The sequence below is a fragment of the Carya illinoinensis genome, chromosome 7, assembly GCF_018687715.1.
Source record: "Carya illinoinensis cultivar Pawnee chromosome 7, C.illinoinensisPawnee_v1, whole genome shotgun sequence".
Lineage (NCBI taxonomy): Eukaryota > Viridiplantae > Streptophyta > Magnoliopsida > Fagales > Juglandaceae > Carya > Carya illinoinensis.
In genome coordinates this window covers 6532216-6556259 of record NC_056758.1, presented here as the reverse complement: position 1 = coordinate 6556259, position 24044 = coordinate 6532216, and the positions used below count along the sequence as shown (strand labels likewise).

Below are 24044 nucleotides of genomic sequence, written 5' to 3'. Positions count from 1 at the left end.
TGACCCACCTCTCATTGAATCCCAACTTTCGCATAATTGTTTTAAGGAATTTCCATTGCACCCTATTATATGTCTTAGACATGTCAAGCTTTTAAAGCCAAATTGCCTACTTTGACTTTCTTTCTGCTTATCATGGAATGAAGTATCTCATATGCCACTATCACATTATTACTTATAGACCTTCTTGGTACAAAATCACTTTGATTGCTAGATATTATTTTAGGCAAATCAAATTTGAGCCTATTTACAAGTACTTTAGCAATCAGTTTATACAAAACATTACAAATAGAAATATGCCTATAATCATTAACAGAACATGGATCATTTACAAAGTGAGTGTGCGAGACTTAGGTTATGTTTGAGAAATGAGATAAGAATTTTTTTTTTTTTTTTATTTTGGATGAAAGTTTAAAATATTATATTTTAATATTATTATTATTTTGAGATTTGAAAAGTAAAATTGAGATTTGAAAAAATTGAATTGTTTATTATATTTTGTATGAAAATTTAGAAAAAATGTAATGATGAGATAAGAATTTTGAGTTGCCAAACCTGATCTCTAAGAGTGTAAATATCATTTATCTTTATTAAAAATAATCATTTATACTTTCTCACATAATTTATTTATTTTTTCTAAACAACTATCTAAAATTTATATATTTAAAACTTGTCCAAATAATTACTCGTAAATATTGTTAATTTCATTGGCTTATTGTTGATGATACTCCATTTGTATGTGTTTTTAGGTTTTTTTATTCTTTCAACTTCATCGGATTTATTTATTTATTTTCAATGTTTATCCAAAACCTTGCATATTTTTATTTAAATATTTTCTTTTCATTTAAAAAATACAATATGAAATTCTTTTAGACAAGATAAAAATATTATTAAATATAACTTATAAAAAGAGGGAGTCAACTAGGAAGGTCTTAACATTGTAGGACAATTTTGACATAACAAAAAATAAAAATAGTATTTAAAGTGGAGCCAACAAATTTAGTCCCATAATTTCTTAATCCATTGAATCATTCTCGTAAAATGACACAATAAAAGAGTTTTCTTAAGTACAGTTACTTTTATATATTTTTTACAAACTCTATTAATATGATAGATCAAAATAATTATTTTTTATAAAAAAAATAATACAACTAATCACATTAATGGAGTGTGTAATAAATACGTAAAAGTGATTGTATATAGAGTTTTTGACTATAAAAAAGCTTAAAATCTTTTAAGAAATATGAAGGTTCTTAAAATTCATAATAATAATAATTATTATCATAGATTTATTATTTTCAATCATAATTATTAATTTAACACGCTTTAAATGAATATATACATTTACTAGGTAAAAATAAATACAAGACAACGCCTCAAAAAAAAAAAAAAAAAAAAAACCTTAAAATGTCTCAAAATTAGAACAACATGTGATATGAAAATAGAGTAGAGGAAGAAATATGAAACTGTGCTCCTTCCCGCAGAGAATAATTGCCCCTTAATATCGAAAACGGCAAAACGCGAAGCATCATCAAGCAGGAAGTACGTCGTCGTCGTTCTTTCCCGCATACAGAACAATGGCTCTAATGGGGGAGGAGGGTCGGGGCTACGAACTGGCCAGAAAGCTCGAGGCCTGCGGGGTGTGGCGCTCGTGGCTGGGCGACTCCAAATACGCCGGTTTCTCCGATTTCCTCAACTCGCCTTCCTCATGGAAAGCCTTCATGCGGACCGACGAGTCCAATTCTAGGGCTCATATCCATCTCCAACTCCGGGTTCGAGCGCTCCTCTTCGACAAGGCCAGCATCTCTCTCTTCCTCCGCTCCAATCCGTCGTCTTCTTCGTCTCTAGCGTCTTCTTCTATTGCAGTTTCAAAGCTCAATCCGAGTTGTGAGTCTCCAATTAGATTCTCAGCATGTTTTTTTGGCTGTGGATTCGAGTTGTGGTTTGTAATTGAAGCTGTTGTTGCAGATTTGAGATTGCGCGGTGATGACGTTTACTTCACGTTGGAGAACTCAGCACAAGACGGTGTACAACAGCGGGAAGGTGGTGTTTTGTCCAATACGGCGTCTTCCAAGGTTCGATACCTCAATTTCATCCTCTTTTATCTTTACTTGTTTGCTTTTTTTTTCCCAAATTTTTGGTGCATTGAATTCCACATGAAAATAACGTAGAAAAAAATAGCACTTGAAAATTTGACGAATTTGAAAAATTTATAGTAACTAGTATGGGTTGGGAATGCGAGTTCTATAATGTTAGGGGAATGTAGATGTGACCTTGTGGTTCGTATTTGTTATACGAGTCTTTGCTCCACAGAAGGATGCTACGTGTATTTTGCATGTTATGCTTGATAAGTGGACTAGAAACTATTCCTTCGAAGTGTAGTTTGCGTGCTCCAGAGATGCTTCCTCTTTTTTCCGCATTCCGTTTGGTGAACTTTTCAAGCTACAACAGATATTTAGGGTGGCTACAGGAAATTTGGTTCGCTATCCTAATTTGGCTAGAGCTTTATTTTTCCAATAGGAAAACGCCAATTTCAGTCCTGCCTCAGTTTGCATCACTTCTGAACTTCTGCTAGTCCGAGTGCGCCAAGAGGATTAATTATGCTGCATTTCACAATGGCATACCTTCTCACGTTCCTTGCATGTCGATGCAGTGTTTTTTAATTGAAGATAAGCTTTAGGCTTGACTTGAGTGAGAGATAGTAATATTTAGTATTAGTAATGAGTCATATTTTGATTGTTAATTAGTAATGAGTCATATTATCATTTCACAATGGTGTACCTTCTCACGTTCCTTGCATGTCGATGCAGTGTTTTTTAATTGAAGATAAGCTTTAGGCTTGACTTGAGTGAGAGATAGTAATATTTAATATTAGTAATGAGTCATATTTTGATTATTAATTAGTAATGAGTCATATTATACTGTACTTATTCTGTGAAGAAGATTTACTTATAGACGATATAGCCTCTCTTGTCAAAAAAATTTGCCATAGTTGGTGAACATATCACTTAATTTTGCAGATTCAATCAAGGGTCGGTTTCGGCATTGGATCAAGATATGGTGAATCTGAGATTGACAATCTATCACAGAGATTTAGGAATGAAGAACTGCCTGAAACATGGTATAACCAGTTCATTGAGAAGTATAGAGGTAGCAAACCATATAGGTTGTCATCTGCAAACCATGAATTTGACAAACGTACACCCGAAGGGATGTCTTCTTATTTGAGACTTCTTGAGAAGCATAAGAAAAGGCGTTTGGCATTTATGGAGGATCACTCCATGGGCTATGGAAATTCCATGTTGGAAAATGCATCAAACATGCCTCCGAATTCTGTCTTAAATGGAAGTAACTCAATTGAAGATGATACACCTTTTTTCCCAGAGGTGATGTTTACATTGAACTGTGTACCTGACAGTGCACTCCCCCCTGCAGAGAGAGTGGATGAAAACCGGAAAGTGGAGTTCTATGGAGTTCTTGATACCTTGCCTCAAGTTATGACCAGGAGTCCTGTGGTGATCGAGAGGCTTGGTATGAGGCCCGAGTCCCTTAGTATCGAACAAGGAGGAAGCTTATATCGTGGAAAACTAGGGTCGGAAGGGAACAGGAAATGTCTTGGTCCAGAGCAAGCATCACAAATGTCTCGAAAGGTTATAGCAAACATGTTGACAACTGTGGGGTTTGGTGGTTCCTCGGAAGTTCCAATGGAAGTCTTCTCTCAGTTGCTGAGCTGTCATATATGTAAATTAGGCCGGATATTGAAGGTCCTTGCTGATAGTTACAGAAAGCAGTGTTCAGCTTCTGAACTACTTAAGATGTTCCTTAAAACATTGGGATATAGGTAAGGTTGAAATTCCTTTCAAATTTTGCTATCAGAACATTCTCTTTCATTTTTGCCTTTCATTTTTGCTGAATTTTAATGTTGGTAATACAGACACTAAAGCTGTTCATTAACTTGTGCGTGTGCCCATTCAAATGTGTGTGTACATGTTCGTCTTATACTTTTGGAGTATAAGCCAAGATGTAGCTAAAGCTTTCCATAAGCTTGGCTCAAATCAATATTCACTAAAAACCCATATTAATCTTTCCCTTGTTTAAGTGTAATTTTCCTAAATAGGTGTATTCACATGTATACTTCCAGTGTACCTGAGCTATGCCTATCTTCATATCAATAAAATATCTTATTACTTATGAAAAAAAAGTGTAATTTGTTTCAAATATGCAGGCCTTGTCTTTTACATTTGTAATATGAATGGCAACATGAATTTACTAATGATCTCTATCTCACTCACACACACCAGTAATGTAGGGTCTTTAGCAGAGCTAGTAAAGGATGGCTCCAGGAATTTTGTACAACAACCTCCACAACAACATCAGGGAATCCAGCCGCAATTGCAGTCACAGTACCATAGTTCTCTTCTACTTCCCCAGCAAGTTTGTACACTGACATTCCATTACTCTTAATTTTAGTTGCATGCTACTTCTGTGCGTTGTTTAGTTTTTGAGTTATTTATGAGATTCCAAAATTCAGCTAGTTGGTTCAATTTTTTTTTGATAAGATAAGATTTTATTAATACTCCAAAAGGGTGTTGCATAGTACAGGAAGAATACAAAAAGATCCACTTAACTGGGAAAAAGGGAAGAGTGCTTGACGATCTTTACCGGATTGCTGCCCCTTTTTTTCTTTATCCTAGGGATCCTGGAAAGAAATGGTGCTTTTAAATATTTTTGCACCTGTGCTACCTTCAATGTTTTCTAACACAAGCCATCTGCGTGAACTAAGTTTGGCAGGCTGGATTTAGAGTCAGCTTCGAACTCTCCTGCAGGGTTTAGAGTTTCAGTGCCTTAGTAGATTTTCAGCTTCGAACTTTGTTAAGAACAGTGGGACATAATTAATACGCTGATTTAATTTCAAATTCTGTTGAAACTATAGATGCCTAGACAAATGCATCCGCAGATGCAGCAAATTGTTCATCCCCAGAATCTGGCTTTTCAGCAACAGCAGCAGCAGCAGTTGGATAGACTGCGAAGACGCCAACCATCCACTCCTCGCCCTGTTATGGATATGGAGAAAGACAAACCAATGGTTCAAGTTAAGATTGAAAACCCAGCAGAATTACCATTAGATGGTAATACCTTCAACTCTATCAGTGCCAGGCATGCCCAGATACAGTTCCGGCCACAACAAATTGCTGCAATGCCAAATCTCCATGCTCAACCAGGCAGTCAACTTAGACAGATCCCTTCCCTTCAAATGCCCCAAATCCAGACTCAGTAAGAAAAACTCTAAAGGAGACTGTTTTCCACTGATGGCCTTCAGTACAGGAGATTCTTGGTTGAATTTCTGTGAATTTCTGTGAATTTCTTGTTTGCTTGCAGGAACATGGGCATTGTTAGAACCCCACCAGTGAAGGTGGAGGGATTTCAGGAATTGATGGGTGGGGATGCTACATCAAAGCATGATACAGAAGAAAATAGGCTGATGTCCCCCTTGAGCAAATAGCTCGGCAGGTATTTGGTCATTTACCATCCACACGGGTGGGCTGTTCTGACTTTCTACTTTTTCTCCAATAGTTTGCTCTCCAATGTTGTTAGAAGATGTTTTTTTGTTTCTACTGTAAATTTTGATGACATGAATGGATCTTGTTATATTGTAGCAGTGGTTGTGTTAAATCCACACATTTTGTCTTCTGTGGCTATCCTGTCTCTGTTCCTTCAATGTCAAGTGGCCCAAGTCATGTAGAGGTACGCTTTGATGCCCCGACGGAAAAACACTTCAATTTGGTTGTGTGACCAACCCTAAGTGATAGCCATTCTACAACAACTAGCCTTTGGTCACGTGACCCAATTGCTCTAGGTGTTCAAGCTCATTGCCAAATAGGGTCACCGAGTCTCCTTTCATATCCACGCATCTAAACATAATTTACCTTCCTAAACTTCTCCAAAATCAAATCCTTCAAAAGAATTTTCGACAGAGTTCACCATAGACTTCCCTCACTGCAAACCAGACCCCGGATCTTAAGCAACCCCTAAGAAACCCCACGATTCATGATGGAATTACATGAAGCCCTGGCTTTGGTTTTCTTGAAACAGTCACTCGGTACTGAAATTATGTAAGACTTTGCTCCTTAATGGTGGCCACTTATGGTTGCTAAGCTTCAAGCTTCATGATTGCACGCGAAAACAACCTAACTTATGTCTTGGGTCCGCCCTTTACAGGCTGTAATTATCACTCGCAACTAATTCAATTTGTCTCCCTTGTGTGATACCCTATATAATAAGGATAAGGGTAGGTGGTATATGGGATCTTACATTATTTGGAAAGAAGTTTTTGCTCTTTATAAGGTTCTAATGGAGCTTCAATAGTATCATTGACTAGTCATTTTGGATTGTAAGTCATGTGATTTGGACCTTTCATTGAGGTGTTACATCTTGATCATCAAGATTGGGTAATTAATGAGATTTCACCTGCCATTCACAAAGTCTCGAAGCTTGTACATGGAGTTTTCGGGCGTTGTTTTACCTATTTTACCTATTTGCCCAAACATGAGTTTGAAAGGCTGTAAGTTAATAAGAAGAATATGAGTTTCCGTGGTCCGGGTAGTACGGCCGAAGATAAGGCGAAGATTGAGGAAGGGGCCTATTGTAGTTCTCACTGAAATATCCGTCCAGTCTTCACTGCACGAGTTATGAGCCAACTTTCTTCCATTTTTCCTTGGCAAAAGTTTATTTCGTTGTAGAGATTTGTGAGACTCTTTATTCTAAGATTTAATGTAATTATAAAATAATAAATAATAAGAACATTTACGGTTTTTATTCACATCAGGGGTGAGCACCGACAAAGTCTGAATTAGATTCTTCTAAATCCGACTCTGACTCCACCTTTGTCAGAGTTCAAATCTGACTTCCGACTTTGACTTTGATTTTGACTTGTATAGGTTTTGATCCGACTTTGACTTGGACTTGTAGGAGAGAAGTCATACTTTGGTTTTTTTTTTTTTTTAAGTTTCATATTTACCCTATTTCTTTTTTAAAAAATTGTGGGCTTCAAATATTAGTTTTTCTAAAAATTAAAAACTAAAACTAAATTATTAATTGCTAATTTACTTCTATACTAATTATCTAACTTATTTTTATGTTAGACTTATACTATAGAGTTTAATTATATCTTTCATACTATTACATAATTATTTTTAGTGTCCAATTACATGTTATTATATTATACTAGTGTTTCTTCCAATATACATATATATATATATATATATATGTATATATATATATATATATTATACTAGTGTTTTAACTTATTTATAATTTATTTCTACATGACTTATTTTTAGTATCTAATTACATATTATGATACTTTAGTAAATTAGTATTTTTGTGTTATTAACTTTTTTTATTGGTTTTTTTGTGTTATTAACTTATTATATTAGACTTATTAGTTATTTCTATATTAATGACTAATTTATTTCTATACAAGACTTACACTATATTGTCTATTTATATGTTATTATACTAACGTCTTAACATATTCATATATTAAACTTTCTAGTATATAATTACATTTTATTATATTTTAGTAAACTAGTATTTTGTGTTGTTAACTTATTATACTAGGCTTATAGCAATATTAGTGTCTAACTTATTTCTATTCTTGATTATGTACGGTTGCAATACTATGATGTTTACATATACTAAACTATTATTAATTTATTTATATTATAGTATAAGCATATTATTTTATAATAATTAGCTCATATTAATACTATTGAATTTAACTATATAAATATACTAGAATATATGATAAATATGTAAATAAATATATATTTTATAACATATGCACAATATCGGAGTATGATTCAAAGTGCAAAATCAGAGTCGAATCAAATCAGAATCAGTTTAGCAACACCTTTGACTCCAACTTTGGCTAAAAAAAAAAAAAAAAAAAAAATCTGACTTCGGCTCATTTCATTTTTATTTTAAAAAGAAAAAAGAAAAAAGAAAAAAGAAAGAGTGGGGTCTCATAAAACCCCCAAAATAAGAAATGTGGATATTAATCTTAAATATAATGAAATTGATGGATTTATTATAAACTATCTTGAATTGTATGATCACATTTAGCTAGTCGTTAAAAGTATAGTGCTAGTCGTCGTCAAATGCATAGTGCTAAACGTCAAATGCATAATGCTAGTCGTCAAAAGCATAGTCTCATTTGTACTCCTATATATATCGCTGTATCATTTAAGGAATTCATAAGTTTCATAACACGTTATAATCCTCTCTCTCGTTCTCTCTGTCTAAAGGCTCTCTCTTTTCAATGATTTCATAACACGTTATCAGCACGATGTGAAAGACAGGTGGGTGGGCTGCAAGTGGGGCCCTTAAGGTATGTGTCGAGTGAGATCACAAGCATGGAATTATATATCGTGATTTTTTTTTCGATCACACTAATTTTCATAATACACGAAGGTCCTAATGACACTGAAGATAGTAGTATCTTATTTCAAGTAAGTTTTTCAATATATTATTTGAAATCTCTAAGATACAAGTTTTATTTATTCTTTTATACTTGTTATAAATTATTGATGATATGATTTATCTGAGAATGGAAATGGAGCATCCCTGAAGGATCGCCCTAAATCAATAATAGCTTTTGAGTATCTCATAGTTTAAATGAGTGATACGTGTACCAAAAGTTCATTATAATTTATGCACCTGAAGTTGCATAATTGAAATTGTGGAAAGAATTTATATTTGAATGAACGTCTCGAATGTGCTCCTGAAGTAGCAATATCGAGTATGCTCCTGAAGTAGCAATATGAAATGCAAACGTTCACAATATATTCTAAATTTATATCTGGTTTTTCAGTGATTGAGCAAAATAATAAGCTTTTGATAAGAATCATTAGTCACGTTTTACTAAATATACATCATTCCCTGAAGTGAATGATAATAAATTTATATCATTCTATTCCCTGAAGTGAAAAGAATGATGCGTTTTATTCAAAAAAACTAAGAGATTAGATGTGATATGATTTCGGGTCAGAAGCTCGTATTGGAAAAGCTATAAACTTTCTCTTTGAGATGATATTATACAATTATTGAATCAAATATTATGATGCATCAAAAAGTGATATGATTCAAAATATTTGTATCTTTTCATGGTTATCTTGATCATCCAAAATCAATTACGATAAGTCGAATGATTTTTATATGGACGTCCATAAAAGAACTAGAAGATTCTTTTACTATAAAGTCTTACCACCAGAAGTGGAAAGAATGGGTTTTCTAGAAGCAAATAAGATGAAATAATTCGACGTTATCTTGATTATTATATGTGAACTAGAAGTTCAGATGATAATTAAATTTTGGATGCAATAAGATAAAAATGTCTCATATTCTAGCTGCTAAAATCCCAGCGAGGATTGAAGTCCTTGTAGGACAATTAAGAAATTCAGCAGTCTAAAGACATGTCTAAAAGCATGTGAGACCTATTGATACAAAAGATACTGCATCTCAAAAGAGAAATGCACAAATAATTGGTGCTTCTAAAGAGACCATACTTACAGAATAAACAATAAAGTCCATCCAAATTTTCTGTATAAAATTCTCCTATCTCCTTAAGAGTGCCTCCTGAAGAGGTTTTTCATGAAAATATCTTCCCTTAAAGAGGGACATGTATATGAAAATAACGAGATTTCGATACATTTCATGAATATTAGAGAAATTATGGATAGAAATAAAATCGTTGTCGACAACGTATTTCCATATGAGATGGCAATTGACATTACCAAAAGTAATGATGAAAGTGAATAAAAAACCATTGAAAAATACGACATAAAATATTGGCCAAATTTGAAAGAAACAATTCATGCAGAATTGATTCACTAGTAAAATATGATGCATCGGGACTTATAGTCCAAACACCTAAAGAGGTGATGCTTGTTGAATGTCAGTGGGTATTTATAGAAAGGAAATAAAAATGTGATATATAAATCATGAGTCAGTTTCTCAATTCCTGCAGAATTGATATCACTAAGTAAAATGTGATAAATATGGACGTGAAGTCCAAACACCTAAAGAGGTGATTTTTGTTAAATATCAGTAGATATTTATATACATGATATAAAAAGCTTGAAACTTTTAATATGAAAATGTGATATAGAAATCACAAGTTAGTTTTTTGAAGAAATAATATTGATATTCTTTTAAAGTAGTTGAAATCATATTGAGATTTTTATTAGCTTGAAAGTTATCGAGAGTTTGGATATGCATAATTAACTGCATATTTATATGGATCATTGGATCATGATATATATATGAAAATCCCTGAAGGATAGAAAATGTCTGAAACTTCTAATATGAATATATCTAAAAATATGTATTCTATCAAGTTTCAAAGATTCTTATATGATTTAAAGCAATTCAAACGCAAATGGAAACAAGCTATTATTGCAGTTTATATATATGATTTAAATGTCATTGAGGCTCCAGAAGAGCTCATGAAAACTACACATATTTGAAATATAGATCTGAAACCCTTGCGGCTTCAAGGAGAAGATGGATGATGTTATTAGTCATGAAATACCATCTTTTAATACAATTAGTATTTCAGATTCATATTATGGGTTTGATATGAAGTATTATTAAAGAAGAAATAAAAAGAAGCACATAAAACATTTACGAGAAGATAGAAACACAAATATGAATATTTGTGAAATATTATTTTATTATCTTGAAGCAAAAATTACAGAAATTTGAGGCACTTTGCTTCATTCTTCAAACGCTCTTGTTCTTCAAGAATCTGCATGGCATCCCTATCTAAATGTGTAGGCAATCGAAAAGAAGATTTAAGCAAAGATTTTAAATTCTTATTCTCTTGCTTTATTGCTCCTATTTTCATATTGGACTCCAGAAGAAATCGCTGAAAGATAGCAATATTCTCGTGGAGTTTGTCAACTCCACAAGTTCTAGATTGCAGTCGCTGAGAAAATGCGACAATGGATGATGAGTATCGGGTACCGAGACTCACAAACTCATAGATAGTTTCATTATCTGACCTATGAGTTAGATCATTATATTGCATGATAGCACCTGTGGTAGAAGCAGGAACAGCTGATGAACGAGGTGCAGAATACCTCATATATTGACCCTGAAAATATTGCTGAGCCATTGCAGAAAGAGATTGTAGGATAAGAATGCAGAAAGAGATTGCAGAGTAAAAATGCAGCATGATTACAGAAAAGTGAAGAAGATGAGATGTGAATGAAGATGAGCTGAATATCTCTTTTATATAGAGAAAATTATGATACAGCATCTCTCTTGAAGCAAGAGAAAAGAGATGAAATATAGCTTCATAGCTCTGCGGCGCCTGACAGCACGCCTGACACCTACAGAAGAGTTGAAAATCTGCGGTGCTTGTCTGATCTAGAAAGGCTGGCCACCGTTTTTATTGAAAAATGAGGTTAGCGGTTTAATGTTGATTAATTCTCCACTAACTGTGTTATTTACAAGAACTCCAGAAGAGCACAACTCCAGAAGAGTAGTGATGAGCAGAAAGATCCAGTTGTGATTATTTTATCAACATGGTTAAGTCCACAATTGGTTGGATATGCAGATGCATGTTATCTTTCAGATCCACACAGAGGTAGATCTCAAACTGGATATGTATTTACTTATGAAAATTCTGCTATATCATGAAGATCTGTCAAACAAACACTATCTGCTACCTCTTCAAATCACTCAGAGATCATTGCAATTCATGAGACAAGTCGAGAATGCATTTGGCTAAGATCAATGATCCAACATATTCAAGAAAAGTGTGGTCTTCCAGTGATTAGTGATAGTCCAACAACTTTATGCGAAGATAATGCTGCTTTTATTACTCAAATTAGAGGAGGATACATCAAAGGTGATAGAACCAAACATATTTCACCTAAATTCTTTTATACTCATGAACTTCAGGAGAAAGGTGAAATTAACGTCAAGCAGATACGATCAAGTGATAATCTGACAGATTTATTCACAAAAGCATTACCAACTGCAACATTTAAGAAAATTGTGCAAAACATTAGAATGCGGAGGTTTGAAGACCTGTTATCATGCACTTTTCAGGAAAAGTAATGTCTTGAAGACTTGTGCTGATTGTACTCTTTTTCCTTCGCTAAGGTTTTATCCCACTGGGTTTCCCTTTGCAAGGTTTTAATGAGGTAATCCTAAAGCACTTGGCGGTTTACATGAATACTGTACTCTTTTTTCTTCGCCATTGATTTTTTCCTACAGGGTTTTTCCTTAACAAGGTTTTAACGAAGCATATTCTTTAAATATGGTCATCCAAAGGGGAAGTGTTATAAACTATCTTGAATTGTATGATCATATTTAGTTAGTTGTCAAATGCATAGTATTAATCGTCAAATGCATAGTACTAATCGTCAAAAGTATAGTCTCATTTGTACTCTTATATATATAGCAGGAATTCATAAATTTCATAACATGTTATAATCCTCTCTCTCGTTCTCAATGATTTTATAATAGGATTAGGTTTATATATCTATTAATTATAAAATAATTGATAGAAAATCTGATTGTAAGTCAAGAAAATGGCTAAAGTGAAGATTTTTTCAATAAATCCAAATCTGATGGAACCTAACCCACCATTTTTTGTCGCTAATAATTATATGTAATATTACGTCACGTGTCCCATCTGCCATCTCTTTTTCTTTTCGACTTATTAGCGTATGCGCGCCAACGTCCTAATCCGAGCTGCACCCACAATCTCAATATTCGAATAAAATATATGAACTAATTGCAGGTATTCCGAAAACACCGGTCGGACATGCATTCATGTTTTCATCATATGAGGAAGTGTCAAATTTGAAAAACATTGACTGTAAATTAAATTCATAATCACCAATATTTGAATAAAATATTCATTTATGAGCTTTACTATTTATAATCTCTACAGCATTTATTTTTATTTTTGTAATTTTTCTTTTTTTTAATCTTCGTAAATTAATTGAGCTCTTATATTCATCATTCTTGTATATATTACACATTTAATTAGATTAAGAAAATAAAAAATCATGAATAGTATATTGTGTGAGAATTATGAGAAGAATTTTTCATTCTCAAATATTTTATTTTCAAACATTTATTTAAAAATAAAATACTTTTCAATTTTAAATTTTTATTTAATCAATACAACTTTTCGAGACTCTAAAAAAAAAAAACTAATTTTTTAAATTTCAAAACAAAAAATTATATTAAAAAAATTATATTCAAACAATTTTTTTCAACTATTTCTTTTTAAAATTTTTAAATTTAATAAAATATTTTAATACAAATTATTTCAATACTATTAATATATCTATTAAAATATTCTAAATATTCGAACTGCCCCCAACAAAAAGTAGACTTTGTTTTAAGGAAAAATCTACTTTGCCGTCCGGACGGTACCGCTCAAGTCTACCGTTCGGAAAAAAATAATTTTTTTTTTACTTAGTGATTAAGAAAGAGATTTTAAGTGTATTGATGTATTTTTTTTATTTAATAATTAAAAAAATAATTAAAAAATTATGAAAAAAAGTTAAAAAAAAAAAACTTTTACACTGGACGGTAAGCCCAGCGGTCAAGGTGGGGTGGCAGAGTAGCCCCACCCTTGTTTTAAATGTTATTCTAACGACAGCACTGTTTTTGAGTGGTTCCAAGGTAAGTGATCCTGTCACTTGAATTTTACCAATGAATTATTAGGAGTAAATTAGGGGTGCAGTTCCATGAGTTTGCTCTTCAAATTTACCGCGGATACAAATAAAAATATTTTTAAATATCTTTAAATATTTATTAAAAATAAAAAAGACAACTTCAGTAATTATGACTTCTTTTAATTAATTAAAAAAATAAAAAATAAAATACAATACCCGAACTGTAACTTTAATGGAACAAACTGATCATGAAATCAAATATCATTTTCCTTAGACTTAATCTTTAATACTCTTTCCTATTTTTTCAATATAAATACACAAAACTTATTACTCTAATACTGATAAAAAATATTGACGACTATGCGGTATAAGATTTTCTGGTGGCGGATTATTCCCGTGGTTTCCAAAAAATGTGATGACGATTACATAAACAATTAAGATATATTCACCACCGTCAAATCATTTTGGACTGTATTTAAAGGGAGATTGATAAGATAATGGACTCAGAGAATACCACAAAAATGGACGCCATGGCTGATAATCTGCCTAAGAAGCTTCACATAGCCATGTTCCCATGGCTTGCCTTCGGTCACATAATCCCGTTCTTAGAGCTCAGCAAGCACATAGCTCGAAAGGGTCATCATATTTCATTCATTTCTACTCCTAGAAACATTGAACGCCTCCCAAAGATCCCTCTAGATCTAGTATCTTTCATAACTTTTGTGAAGTTGCCCTTGCCCCATGTACAGAACCTCCCAGAAAACGCAGAGGCCACCATGGACGTACCACATCACATAATTCCATATCTTAAAATAGCTTACGATAATCTCCAGGAACCTTTATCTCGTTTCTTAGAAGCCTCCACTCCCGATTGGATTGTATGTGACTTTGCCCCCCATTGGTTACCACCAATTGCTCTTAAGCTATGCATCTCACGGGCGTTCTTCAGTGTTTTCAGTGCATCATGTATAGGTTTCCTTGGACCACCAGCAGAGTCGAGTGTGATGGAAGATGCTATATATCCAAAGGGGACGAGGATGGAGCCAGAGCGTTTAACTGTAACTCCCAAATGGGTTCCCTTTCCAACAAAAGTTGCGTTTCCGCTCTTTATGGCAAAGAAAATGGCGCTTGGCTTATATGAAGCAAATGCTTCTGGTATTTCCGATTGGTTTCGTCAGAGTAAAGTGGTGTTAGGCACCGAAGTCATGGCTGTTAAATCTTGCATGGAGGTCGAAGGTGAGTGGTTGAAACTTATCGGAAAACTTTATAATTTACCTATAATTCCAGTGGGCTTATTGCCACCGTCGGCGGAAGATCAAGGCGGACATGACGAACACAAGGATAGCACTTGGGGAAGCATTGTTGAGTGGTTAGACAAGCAAGAGAAAGGGTCAGTGGTTTACGTTGCATTTGGAAGTGAGACCAAACCAAGTCAAGAAGACTTCAAGGAGTTGGCTCTTGGGCTAGATCAATCGGGTTTGCCTTTCTTTCTTGTTCTAAGAAAGCACAATAGCCAAGAAAATGGAGAAGACTTGGATGATCAGAATATTCCTGAAGGATTTGAGGAACGAACCAGAGATCGTGGGGTTCTTTGGAAGGGTTGGGCCCCTCAAGTCAAGATATTAGGTCACGAGTCAGTTGGGGGTTACTTTACACACTGTGGTTGGAGTTCAGTCACAGAGGCATTCCAGTTTGGACGTCCACTTATTATGTTGCCCATTTTTGGGGACCAAGTACTGAATGCTAAGCTTTTAGAGGAGATGCAGACAGGAGCAGAGGTACCCAGAAATGAGCAAGACGGGTCGTTTAGCAGGGAGTCTGTGGCCAAAACGCTAAGGTTGGTGATGAAGGATGCACAGGGACAGATTTACAGGGATAAAGCTAAGGAGATGATGACAAGTTTTGGAGACAAGCAACTCCAGTACCGATATGTAGACAAATTCGTTGAGTTTCTTGAGAAACATGGACAGGCTTGTGGTGATCGCTAATACCAAGGGTGGTTAGAAAGCGAGTAAAGTACAGTAAAATTTGCCTCAAAGTTACTTAATTGAGGAGTAATTTAAGTTGAGATTTGCTACATATAAATATAGTTGTGCACTAATCTATATATTAATACTGATTTATTCATACTTAAAATTTAAATTAACATTTTTTTCAATAAAATCTACTTTTTAACTAATCACATTATATTGATATACAAATTAATACATAATTATACTTCCAATTATATTTTTCCATTTAAGTTTGCATGAACTTTTTCCCTTATTGGAAAAAGCTAAACGTAGTCCATTTCGTGCACCCCTCTATATGGCTGCCGGGTTTAATGAAACGGTGCGCACGGAATGAACTAAACGAAGATAAAAAATTAAAAATCCATTCCTCCCAAACGTTGGAAACGGTGCGTACCGAAATGATCTCATCTTCTCCACGCTGTGCAAAATCGATTTGAAGCCCTTCTTCTTCGCAGCTCCTCTTCTCTTTTGTATAGCAGTCAACAAGAACTAATAACATTCCTATTGTGCTCATAATTCTCCAAACGGGTCCCTCTTTTTACTCCTCAATGATCCTCTAGCTAACAACACACGATTCCACTTAGTAAATTTCAATCTACATGGACCCCAGCCGGAGAAGATCCTTACCACCAAGATATAACTTTTTTTTTTCTTTTTTTCTTTTTTTTCCCTGAACCAACCCTTCCTGATAATAATGGCACATATAATAATGACCAATGAAAATAATAACTGAAGACAATTTTGTGGAGATGAAGTCGAATTTGGGTAATCGAAGGAGGATATGTATCTTGAGTTCGACAGTGCGTGGGATTAATGGGCGAGCCTAGCATTGTGCAAGAAAGCAGCAGACCAAGGAATGGAAGCAATGCAGGCGAAAATCCCCATCCCGGTGACCAAAGAAATCCCAGCAACCAACAAGTCTATTATAGGTTGCAAAATAAAACCCACCATCTTCCCTAATTTTTGCGTTTTCAGTTATTGATTTAGATCTGGAAAGACTTTGGATAGGGTATTTTGATGCAAGGGTTCCAAATCCAAAGTACTCCGTGGAAAGGACAAGGATCAGTCACGGCTAATTTATAAGGCTAGAGAGTTGAAAGGAACGAGAGAACATGTTTTGGGAATTGAAAAGTTTTTCATTTTTGGCATGAACGAAGGGCGCCATGTATCACGAATGATTCACCCTTCAAGATTTTGCAAAGGAAAAAGCTAATGATTTTTCAACTGACAATGGATGGCGAGGAGTGACAACGGGGGAAACCAACGATTTTTCGATTGAGAACGTGACTGCGAAACCCAGATCCGAGGTCGATGCCGGTGGTGAGATACACAGAAATGGAGAAAGCTGAAGCTCTTCCTTTTTGGCGGGACCTCGTCAAAACATATCTGGTATGCTTCATGAGCCGTGGGGGAAAGCAACCCAGATATTCTCTTCGCAGCGGTGCACAACCCAGACGTTGATTTCCTTTCAGTGCTTTTGGTTTTTTGTTTTCTTTTTTAAAAAAATTACCTGCTACGTCAGCAGGGATGCACGAGGTGTGCGCGAAAAATTTTACTACATATAAGTATAATTACGCACTAATTTATGTATTAATATTGATTTATTCATACTTAAAATTTAAATTAACACTATTTTCAATAAAATCTAATTTTTAACCAATTACATCACATTAGTGCACAGATTAGTGCACAATTATGCTTGCAACTATATTTTTCTGTGCGCGAAATGGTCTCCATGTAGCAGAACTGTTAAAATAAAGAAGCTAATGCAGTGCTCGTTATACAAATGCAGTGTTCACATATAGCCATATCAGTCTCCATAAGTAAGTCACAGTAGCATCCATGGATCACAATGGTATTGTTTGCAATAAAAGAAGAAAAGACAGATAGAAAATGAAACACCCTTTTAAAATAACAAATTTAGTATTTTACAAAGAAAAGATGTTTGACAGATCTATATGCCATTTGAAAATGTTGTAATTATTTTCCTGAACCATTATAAAAGGGTAACAATCTAATGAAAAAGAAAACAAAAGAGAAAATTGCAAATAACTATAGTTTCTAACATACTAGACCAGTCATTAATTACATCCTAATCAATATATTTATAGATATATATAGACTGATCATATATATTTCTAAACCAAAATAACTAAGATGCTGCTGCCATGTTCAATGGTCCCCATGGGAGCTTCATCACAGAGGAGCATCGGTATGCTTTCTCTCTATTGGACACAAAATTTTCCCATTAGTTTAGCTACAGTTTTCTACTAGCATCAAAATGCAGTAACTTTATATGAAAGGCAGAGAGGTGAGGGTTGTGGTATATGTATATAGAATGGAGACTATACAGTAGAAAATTAATTAAGTCAAGTCACCTAAATTAGGTATGTTTTCTAAACATTGCACCCACCAGCCTTCAGGCAGGATAATGCTGCAAATTTTATCATACATGTTGACTTGGGCCAATGCACCAAGACATCTCACCTGAATGTTTTAAATTAACCTAGACCCCACTTTCAATTCAAACTACTACAAGTAATCCTTGCAAGAAAAGGATAGAAAACTCTGTATCATTTAATTTAGGGTATAAGAAACTCACTGCAGTGTCTGTCTCCCGTTTGTCTCTAGCTCCCCTATCACACAATTAGTCTCTCCTCACAAAGTCACAAAACATTTTTCCTACGTTGAATATGTAACATAAAATAGATGAGAAATTTCTAAAATGTAATAAAATATCCCACGTAAGGGCCAAGTTTAGATTTTCATGCCTAGGCACATTCACATTGGAATAAGCAAACTTTTAAGCATCTTAGTTTAACAGAATATACAATCAGCAGAACCAATTTTTCAAGCTAAGGCTATTCTAAACCTAACTTCATATTGGATAATTAGTAATCTAATTAGGGATTTTGATTTCAAGCAAAAATTATGCCAATCAAAGGACACACAGGTTCAAATTATCACCCAATAAATATTTATAAAATACCCACATCAACCAGTAGCCAAAATGCAGATATAAAAAAAAAATGGTGCAAAAAAGGAGATGCTTTTAGATTCAAACAACTATCAATAGTCTACAAACAAAAAGCTCCAATTTTTGTAAAGAAACGGGCGCGGATGAAGGGGGAGAGAGAGACAAAATTGTTGCAGAGATACCTGTGGTGACATTGGGTATGTAAATACCCAAGTGTCTCGCTCGTAAATGTTTGGCTTCCAATACAAAAAATATATCGATTAGAAAATCACTCCGATAGGAACGAAGGAGGAACAGAGCTCGTATGGGGAGGGAACGATGACCGTAGCTTCCACGGAGGGCAAATGAAGTGGAGGAGAATCTAGGGTTCGGGACGTAGTCGACAATGGAGGTAGATTTCACGTCGTGTGTATCAAGTTCGTTACCTAGGCATTGAAGGTAGGAAAAATGGCTTTGAACGTCGAAATGGAGAAAGAGCTCAGTAACATAGTGGGGTATGATTTCGGGGGGAAAATCTAAAAGTATGTGTAAGTTGGCACCGAGATGCATTAGCAATGATAGTACCCCGCTGTAATAAATTTTTTCTTATTGCAACGCATAGTTTCGCCTTAATAAAGAAAAAAAAATGCTGCAAAAATAAAGTTAAGTGACCGCCTACATTAAAGTAACCTATTACAACAAAAGCTTGCAAGGAGTTATAAAACGTTGAAAAAGGTAATCAATTGTAGTGATTTTAATTGCAACAAAATAAAAATCACTGCAAAAAGCCAGATTCCTTGTAGTGCAAAATTTAGCCGGGCCACTCTAATACCATGTTCAGAAAGTTTCTTTTTTAGATTTTCAGCCTAGAAGAAGGAAAAATTATAGTTTGCATGTGTTTCTCTTATAATCAATAGGTTTTCTTTAATAAAAAATGTAAAATGGGTTGAAATTAAATAGAAAGATAAATAATATCTACAAGATGCGCGCTTTGTAAACCAGTGAACAAAGAAAATGATAAATATTATGTAGAAAGAGATAACCTAGTATTGAAGCGTCAAATGCTTTTTTAAAATAGAGCTTGTACATGCAAAATTTTGATTAAGATTAGGTGACTAAGTTAATAAGTTTAGATAGAATTAGGTGACTAAAATGATAGAGTTTATCCTATCATTAAGTTTGTAATTTTGAATGAATGTAAATGATTTATTGACTTTATCTATAATGATATTAAGTTTATCTAGGAGGTATTAGCGGTTGTTCAGATAAGTCATAAGTGTGAAAATCGAGTCCCAAGGAATATGCTCTTATCCAGAAAAGAAGTTGCTTTGGGTTTAGTTTGTGCAGAGAGAATTTATCGCAGTTGTCATCATTTCATTAGGAGACGTCTTCACGACAAATTCGATTCGTCAGCATAGTCCTACTGCAACTTCTTCCAGATTTTATATTTAAAGGGATTGGTTTGATAACTCGTGGAAAAGATTTTGGTCAGGAATTATAGAAGAGGATATTCTAAGTGCTTGAGTACTGCTTGTGAATTTTCTAGTTATTTTCATCTCTTCGAGTGTGATTGTGCTCCATGTTGAAAATTGATTGGTAGTGATTTAGCCACTGGAGTTTCAGTAAAGAAGTCAATATTTAAAAATTGTTAGAAATTTTGGCTGTTATTGTGGCAGAGGCAAATGGTTTGTTTGTCGGGTCAAGTAAGGGGTTCAACTATCAAATGTTTTGTAATTGAGATTTGTCTGTAATTAATTTTCAAATAATAAAATCGACTTTTCTAGGTTTGGCTGCCTCGTAGGGTTTTATCTTTAAAGAATTTTTAAAGGATTTTCCTTCGTTACCAATCGTTGTGTCATGCAAATTTGATTATTTATTTTATATGGTTGATTTATTAAATAATTGAGATCTAACCAATTTGTTCAAGTGAATTGGTAAATGTTTGTATTACGTTATAAGGACATTTGGGTAATTTCAATTGGCATAAGAGAATATTCAGATGGAGATGATGGAAGCTTAATTAGTGGCTCGATTGAAGGCTAATTACAAGTATGGAGATATAGACCAAGATGAAAAAGTGTCAACTATCTTGACTCTAGTCTTTAATCCAACCATTCTTTAATTCGCTCCTTAATTCTAGCTTGTATACTTTCCATTTCAATGTAGTACAATCTTTTCAATTACTTTTGTAATCCTATCAATTGTGGGTGCACTTGTCTATATATACAATGCTGTAATGTATTGAATTAGTTAGTAAATACTATATATTTTTTCCTCTAGTTTATATTTTTTACATGGTATCAGAGGCCCTCAAGGGCTAACACCTACTTTCCATCTATTCGTTTGGCTTGTCACTATGTAAAACTCTGGTCAGTACTCTTCCTCCTCCACTCTATCTCTCCCATGTATCACTCACTTCATTTCTATCAAACTTGACAACAACAACTATCTCAACTGGGTATCACAGTTTCTGCTTGTGCTAAGCAGCCATGATCTCATGGGGATAATTGATGACATTGAACCATGTCTACTAAATTCCTCTCTGATGACTCATGAAATTTACAAACTGAGATCAATCCCAACTTTTTGTTGTGGCGAAAGAAGGATCAATACCTTCCTAGTTGGTTTAATATCACTTTATCTAACAGTGTGTTATCATTTGTCTATGGCCTACACACTTCTAGGCAAGTGTGGAATTGGTTGGCCACTAGGTTTGCCTCACAATCTAGATCCAGAGTGACCTACCTAAAGAGGCAACTTCAATCCTTGAGTCAGGTATCACAAACCTGCACTCAATAATTAGGTCAAGCTAAACTTCTAGCTGATCAACTCACTGCAGCAGGAAATACTGTAGAAAATGCGATCCAAATTTCACAGGTTTTATAAACTCTTTCAATTTTGCTACTTGAGAGTCAGTCATGTCTTTTGAAGATTTTCAAGTTTAACTATTAAATCATGAAATTCTCCTTGGAAATCAGCACTCTCAACAGAGCAATGAATATGGTAATTTTACCCTTTACACTCATAAGTCCAAATCCTCTAATTACAAAGAAAGGAACTCTGGACAGCCTAGGTAGAATTTACAATATAAGAAACCAGAAACCCAAAAATGAAAATAATCACAGAGTTTCTTGTCAAATTTGTGGGAAGATGGGACACCAAGCATTGGAATGCTACAATAGAATAAACTACTCCTACCAAGAAGCATCCTCCTGCTCAACTAGCTGCAATGGTTGCTTGAATGAACTTTGCAGAATATGAAGAACGACCTTGGTTTGCTGACAGTGGTGCAAACAATCATATCACTGCAAACCTGAATAATCTTACATTCAATAACCTTTCAAGGGAGATGAAGAAGTGGTTGTAGGAAATGGTGCAGGTTTACCTATTCTAAACATAGGCTCCTCTACTTTGTTTCATTCTCAAAATTCTTTCAAGTTTTAAAATGTTTTTCACTGCCCTAACGTTGCTGCAAACTTGCTTTCCATTCAAAGAATTTGTGTTGATAGCATTTGTTGGCTTAAACTAACTGACACTCATTTATTTGGAAAGGAAAATCCAATAGGGAAGACACTTATGCAAGGATAAAGTAGAGATGACCTATATCCAATAAAACTTTCCAAGTCAAATATTGTCAAGACCTACACTAGCTTTCATGGAATCTCAGCCAATGCCACTTTTTGGCATTGTAGATTAGGGCATCCAGCACCTCTTGTATTAGACAAAATTAGAAAATATGCTCATCTTCCTGTACTTAAGGCCACTGAATTTGTAGCAATGTATGAGGCCTGTCAGTTAGCTAAGGCAAAACCTCTTCATTTTTCTGCTTCTGTCAATGTAACCACTGAACCTTTGAAAATAATACACTCTAATTTGTGGACCTCTCCTACTCTTTCTACTGTTAGTTTTAAGTACCATGTTGTCTTCATTGACAATTTCTCTATGTTCACTTGGATTTACCCTCTTAAAACAAAATCTGAAACATTTGTTTGTTTTGTCAAATTCAAATATCTGGCAGAAAATTTGCTCAACAAGAAAATCAAGGCTTTTCAATTTGATGGTAGAGGTGAATTTCTCTCCACCAAGTTCAAAGAATTTCTCCTTGCAAATGGCATAAGCCATCGTATTTCTTGTCCCTACACTGCCAAGCAAAATGGCCTTGTTGAGAGGAAACACAGGCACATAGTTGAGATGGGCTTTGCTCTTTTAGCACAGTCCAAACTCCTAACTACTTATTGGGTAGATGCCTTTAACACGTCTGTTTATCTTATAAACAGACTCCCTACTCCTATACTAAGCAGTACTTGTCCTTACATCAAGCTTCTCAATAAGGCATCTAACTGCTCTATTCTCAAAGTCTTTGGGTGCACTTGCTATCCACTCCTCAAACAATACATCACTCACAAACTCATGTACAAGTTCAAAAAATGTATCTTACTTGGTTATTGCTCAAACTATAGAGGATATAGGTGTCTTGACCCTATGACTGGTAGAATTTTCATAATCAGGAATGTTGTCTTTGATGAGCATACCTTCTTTGCTCGAGACTAGGAACCATCTCTACCAAAGTTCACTACACAAGAGCCTTTTCTACGGGCCAGTTCATTACTTTTAAATGATGTCATGTTACCTTTAAATCACACTGTATCCACACAAGGCTCTGCAACCTTCACTGGTTGACCACAATTTGAGCAACTTTGTGGTGTACCAAACACATCTCCACACAACACCATATCCAACCCACCTCTCTTTCGCATAAAAACCAATTGTCCCTACTGCATCCTCTCTACCTAATTCATCTCAGGCAGAAGAACAACAACACTTGCAGCACTTATGCCAGAACCCACAATAGTTCCTATTGTCTCTACTCGTACTATGATCACTAGATCAATGGATGGCTCTAGCAAAGCCAAAACCTTTTCAGACTACACAGTTTACAAAGCCACCAAACATCCTCTTATGGCCTTGCATGTCTCAAGTTCAACCACTACACTACCACCAACACCACATCTCTTCTCACAGGCCATTAAATCACCCCATTGGACTCAAGCCATGAAAGAAGAGTTTAAGGCCCTTGTATCCAATCATACTTGGACTTTGTGCCCAAGACCTCCCAACCAGAATGTTATTCACAACAAATGGGTCTTCAAAATCAAATAAAAGTCAGATGGTTCATTGGACAGATTCAAGGCTAGACTTGTAGCCTAGGGGTATGAACAAAAAGATGGAATAGACTATACCGAAACCTTCAGTCCAATAGTCAAGACCTCAACAATTCGAATTGTTCTGGCTCTAGCAGTTCACTACAATTGGAACTTGATGTCTCCAATGCATTTCTACATGGGACACTCGAGAAGGAATTCTATATGGAACAAA

General features: G+C 34.6%; 2 protein-coding genes across 2 annotated transcripts; both read left to right on the top strand.

The window, feature by feature from the left end:
• The first annotated feature begins 1532 nt into the window (after nucleotides 1–1532).
• LOC122316500 lies at nucleotides 1533–5696 on the top strand. Its single transcript, XM_043133070.1, has 6 exons — nucleotides 1533–1884; nucleotides 1966–2072; nucleotides 3018–3838; nucleotides 4299–4431; nucleotides 4931–5271; nucleotides 5377–5696. Exons 1-6 carry the CDS (start codon nucleotides 1575–1577, stop codon nucleotides 5498–5500), a joined length of 1836 nt encoding a protein of 611 aa, XP_042989004.1. The 5' UTR covers nucleotides 1533–1574; the 3' UTR covers nucleotides 5501–5696.
• Nucleotides 5697–14186: 8490 nt separating this feature from the next.
• On the top strand, nucleotides 14187–15768 carry LOC122315209 (putative UDP-rhamnose:rhamnosyltransferase 1). The gene has a single exon (XM_043131008.1). It carries the CDS (start codon nucleotides 14198–14200, stop codon nucleotides 15686–15688), a length of 1491 nt encoding a protein of 496 aa, XP_042986942.1. The 5' UTR covers nucleotides 14187–14197; the 3' UTR covers nucleotides 15689–15768.
• Nucleotides 15769–24044: the final 8276 nt, after the last annotated feature.